Raw genomic sequence first — 5,623 nt, 5'->3', positions numbered from 1 at the left:
CATTTTTCCTTTCGTCTATCTTTAACTCAAATCACAACATATATCATATATTTCTCGCTGTCTCTCACTCTTTCTTTCCTTTCCCTTTTCCTAAACCTATTCCCACAAAAATTGGGGTGGAAGGCATTCCACATTTCTTCTCCCTTTCTCCAGCTATAATTATTAATTAACAAAATGTCATACCAAGAACACGAACAATCTCTGGAGTACTTCCCCTATCGTCGGAAACAAGAAGAACGTGAGCAACGCGGTTAGTGAACTTCTTGAGCTCTTCGATGACATCGTTGAAGGCGGTGCCTCCGGAGAAGACTAACAAGGCAGGCTGAGGGTGAAGAGGGTTAGGATTTGAGTAACAACGACAATGATGGTGGAAGCGATGGTATGATGAAGAGGCAACCATTGAAGACGAAGAAGAAAATGACGATGAGAGGATTTTTGCAGAAACTGGGAAGGAGAGGGAAAGCGTATCATAGATTGTTGGCCCAATATTTTCATCAATGCCACCTATAATTGGTAAAAAAAATCATAATTAATACTAAAAAATCGTAACAAACTATCAATATAATGTCATTTAACATTACTCTTTTCATATTTACCTGTTACGAACAAAGCCAAACATAACTGGTCTTGGTCATCAGGCACCAGCAATAACGTTAGTCAGGTTAGGGTTAAGGTTGTTTTGGAAGTTAAAAAAATGCCTTTCCCTAGTTTCGTTATCAGCTTCTTCAGATTTAGGTTCATCTTCTCTACACAAAATTAATCTTTCTCTTTCTCTTTTAATTTCCTCTTTTCACTAATTCGCTCGCATAGCGTAACTTCCTTTAATTCTTTTTTGTTTCCCAAACATGTTAACTCAACCAACGCTGTACATTTGACGCCATGGCTGGTTGAAGATGAAGAAGAAAAGAGTACCCAGAAGATGAACCCTTGAACGAAAAAGAGGGATTCAAATTTTAACCCTAAAATTTAATGTTTTTTCTTTTAATTTTAATTACAGTAAGGAACAAAATTAGAATTGGCCTTCCACGTGGCACACTGTTTGCCACGTCAAAAAAAAATTAACGTCGTTGGTTGTGGAGGACTAAAAATTACAGTTTCGTTAAGGAGAAGGATGAAAATGAAGCAAATTTTGCAAGAGAGAGTAAACCCAAAAACGTATTTAATCCTACGTTGAGGGATTAAAAACATATTTAATCCTACTTTTAATAATATTTTCATGTGATGTTAAATTATAGACGTATCTTAAAATATTAATATGTTGAAATGTTAACAAGTATAATGATGTATAGCATAAGTTTTATATAAAAAAAAGTTAAATATGTTGTTAATCCCTCAACTATCAATCACTTTTGGGTTTAGTTCCTCTCTCAAATTTTGCTTCATTTTCATCATTCTCCTTAATGAAATTGTCAGATTTAGTCCTCGAATACCGATGACGTTAATTTTTTTCTTAAGTGGCTAACGGTTTACCATATCACTTTTCATTTTTCTCAAACGTGTCAATCCTTCCTCTTTTCTCTTTGCACGTGAGAGACTATCTCCCATGGATCTTCAACATCCTTCAACGGAGTCACCACTAGCCTACACCTCTCCAACTGTATTAATTTTGTAATATATTTTGAAATAAAATTTGTCATTATTATAGAGGTAGTGGTATGTAGTAAAACATGTATAAGAAATAAAGGACAAATTTAAAATTTTACAATATTATTATTATTGGTTACAAATATTTTTGTTATAAGGTTTTTATTTTTCAACAAATCAATAATAATACATTTAATTTCAAAGTACAAAAAATCATATATCATATTTCTTTAGAAAATATTATTTTGGAAAAAATCAAAGCATGTTTGTATAATAAAAATTCGCTTGAAAACTCAGCTTTATAGAAATAAAATTTGATTCGATTTTAACTAAAATTTAAATTCACAAACTTTATTCTTATGCACTTAATTTTTGTTAAATAGAGTCTATATCATTAGAGATAAATTTCAATACTTAATTTCTTGTTAAAACGCCACATGTTCATTTTGGAGCTTGTTTGGAATTATTCTCACTTTTAAATGATTGAATATTGAACTAGTTTTGCTTAGTTCACTTAATCTCAATATATTTCTTATCTTCTGTTTGGTTGCATGCGCCTTTTGCTTCTTTTGATTTTATTTGAAATTGCAATGCATTATTTGTCTAAGAACTAGCCACATGTCAACAAAGTAGTGATTCTCCATGTCTTTCTTAACTTTATTGTTACGGTTTTCGATGATTCCTGTGAAAACCATTTCTCAAAGCGTCAACGGTTACTAATAATCAAATACACTTACGCTTAAAGTGATTACTTTAACGTAACTTTAAATTGATTTGATAATTTCTAACTACCAAACTAATTATTCTCTTAATTATTTTAGCCTATATTACCATATTAAATTTCAAGAAAACAAAACATATTAAATGAAGATTATATAGCTCCGCATGCGTAACACAAGCTTGCAATTAATAATACTAATCTACATATTATAAATTTCCTAATTTTCATAATTTTTTTCTATACTTTTATAACTATATAATAATATATATTCATTTTCTAAAATATAACATATTTATAGGTTGAAAAGTTTGTTAGAGGCAAAATTTGAAGTTGGAGGGTATGAATAGGTTGGAATCAGTTGAACATTCCAGCTGGCAAGAGCAGCCACGTTGGACTTCACGTGGGTCCCACCACGATGCTTCTAAGCGCGGAGCACTTCTAGTCCCACTCTTCCCATTTTAAACTTCTTTATCAAATTCAAACCACCAAACACGACCAAGCGCTATAAAATAAAAACGCATTCTTCCACTCTCTTCTCACCACCAAGCACCCTTTGAAGAAAAACCGTGTTCGTGAAGGAAAAGCTCACCCACCCAGAAACCAAAATCGCAGCTTGAAAATCTTCGTCGCAGGGATTATTCAGCAGAGAACATGGTTGGAAAGAAGAGAAGCTTCTTGAAGATGCTGAAGGGAGAGTCGCTGAGGTGGAAGTATCTGGCCGCCGCATTCAAGTGGAAGCGGCTTGCTTTTCCGACGTCTTTCTTCAACGACGTCGCTTTCAAGATTCTCTCTCTCTTTGAGGCCGTTTTCCTCGTTCTCACCGCTTGCTTTTTCTACCTCATGTGCGGTTGCCGCTTTTAAGTGTATATAACCGATGCTTTATTCAAATATTGAGATTGTCTCAGATTCATGATGATCCTTAACTGCACTCTTCTTAACTCTCTTTCAAGTTTTAAGGTTTTCGTTTTTTCTTGAGCGTTTGCTTGTTGTTAAACAAAGTTAACGTAAGAAAAATGTTGTTTTTTTTGGTTGGTTAGTGTGGATGCCGACGCAGTAATCCCGTGCTGTCTAAATTCGAAACTTGAGAGAAAGTATTTTACAGTTTCACACTTATAACGCGGTTTTAGAGTCCGTTTCTACACGCTTCTAGTTTATTTTGCTTGTAAAAAATGCTTGTTCGGGAATACTTGTTGAAGTGTTCAAGTATATGTTTCACCATCTCCATCAACTTTATATAATTTAAGACCTTACTCTGATAAGAAGTTACTCTCTCGTAAGAGATTTCTGTTGGAAAATGTTTTAAAAATAACAAGACAATAATATATGTATGAAAGTAAAATAAAATATTATGTGGGTGTTATCTTTTTCTAGTCTTTGGGTGAAATTTTCTTCCAATTATGAAGAGAAGAGATAGCTTGTCTCTGCAAGAAATTTATCCAAGTGTCTGTTCGACAATCACCACCGGCTTGACGATTCATGATTAGAAGGATTCAGAACGATTAAAATAAAATAGTTATTATTAATTAGTAATTTTTGTTACGTAATTAGTTTTCGCAATTCAATTATAATTGTTTTTTGTTTTATTTATTTATTTATTTATTCATTCCAAATAAAGGATGGCTTGTGACTAAGAAACATCAAAATAAGTTTCTTTTTTCTATAGTTTTTCTGAGAAGAGTCAAAATAAAGTTAATAAGATGATATTAAAATTCAAGATTTTGCATTGGTTAGCGAAGGTCTTTCTTTGTAACTTGTCGTAGTTACATCAAGCAACATTGAGAACTTTCTTTTATAGATTATATGAATGTAGATGGTAATAGGCCGTTTATAGCCTGTTTAAAGTCACGATGCGTTTGACAATAATTATTATTTTTTAAATTTTATATAAACAAGTTAGGCTCAAGTTTATTAAACAAATTAGGCCGAGAAACCAATCTATTTATACGTAATTAACTTTACCCTCAATGTTTTTTTAACAGAAATCTTTTCATTTTATTATTATATTATAAAATCCAACCATAAGTTCTTTGGTTGTTTAAGTTGCATAATTAAAATTATTTTTCATAGAAGCATTATTTTACTTAAAACCATACTATCTATTGATTTATCAGAAAGCTTTAACGCATAACAAATTCTTAAATTAATTATTATATGGAGGCTAATATTTATAAAAGGCAGTAAAACACTATATTAGCTATAAATATTAATATCGACCAAATTGGAATGCTATTAAAATCAACTAAACCACTTAAATACAATGAAAACAATCAATTTAAAGAGAAATTAAAAAACATTAAATTATTTTTGAATAATTTAATTGTTGATAGAATTGGTTTACACAACTTTAAGTCAAAACTAAGTATTTAATAAATAAATATTTGTGTTATTTGTGTTTTTGTCGGTTTAATAAACATGGATAAAGTTTGCTTAATATTAAATCTTAATAGAGTCCAATTAGTCAACTCTATGAGAATGGCTAATTATTTTTAACTTCTTTTAATAAATAAACATATTTATGTCAATGTAACTAAATAACACCACCTAAAATAAATAAGGTTAGCATTCTCAAAATTGATGTTAATCTTATTTATTTGTAATATTTATATTTATTTAAATTAGGATTGGTTAAGCTAAGCTATAATTTATTTATCTTATATATTATTTATTTTAGTGTCAATTAGGTCAACACTAATATAATATTTATAATGTTATAGTATCGGTTAATCCAATGTTAATGTATATACTATCTGTGATTTTGTCACAATGAAAAAAAATTGTGAATTTATTTTTACTTCAAAGATTCAAATTTAAAGATTACAAATTTTCTCACTCATAATTTCTCTTTTTCACTATTTATATAAATCTTCTCACACTCATATCCTTCGTACACACTCATCTCATTCACTCATATATTTCTTATTCATATAACTCATCTCTTTCCTTCACACTAATTTTCTTCTATAAATCTCTTTTATTCATACTCATCTTTTACATTCATACTCATCTCTTTTATTCACGCACATTTCCTTCATCCATACTCATCTCTTTCACCCTCACAATCTCATTCATCCACACATTTCAACTCATTCTTCTTTTTCTTTCATGTTCATCTCCTTCCTCCATTCCAATTTCTTTTTATCTTTTTGTCTGTATTTTATTTTGTTGAAAATCAAGGCATTACAATAAAACTTATTTTAAGTATTTTTATTAATGTCAACTAAACTGACACAAATTAAATTAATATTTAAAATAGATTTTATTAAATATATTTTAAAAAAAGAAAACCATTAAATATCAACTTAGTGATGTTGGGATACA

The 5,623-nt window shown here is 30.1% G+C and overlaps 1 protein-coding gene across 1 annotated transcript; it reads left to right on the top strand.

Moving 5' to 3' along the window:
* Positions 1-2,783: 2,783 nt before the first annotated feature.
* LOC148205892 (uncharacterized) lies at positions 2,784-3,221 on the top strand. The gene has a single exon (XM_088112377.1). It carries the CDS (start codon positions 2,957-2,959, stop codon positions 3,164-3,166), a length of 210 nt encoding a protein of 69 aa, XP_087968503.1. The 5' UTR covers positions 2,784-2,956; the 3' UTR covers positions 3,167-3,221.
* Positions 3,222-5,623: the final 2,402 nt, after the last annotated feature.

The sequence above is a fragment of the Vigna umbellata genome, chromosome 1, assembly GCF_029865625.1.
Source record: "Vigna umbellata cultivar VRB3 chromosome 1, Vumbellata_1.0, whole genome shotgun sequence".
Taxonomy (NCBI): Eukaryota; Viridiplantae; Streptophyta; class Magnoliopsida; order Fabales; family Fabaceae; genus Vigna; species Vigna umbellata.
This window is presented reverse-complemented; position numbering and strand designations above follow the sequence as displayed.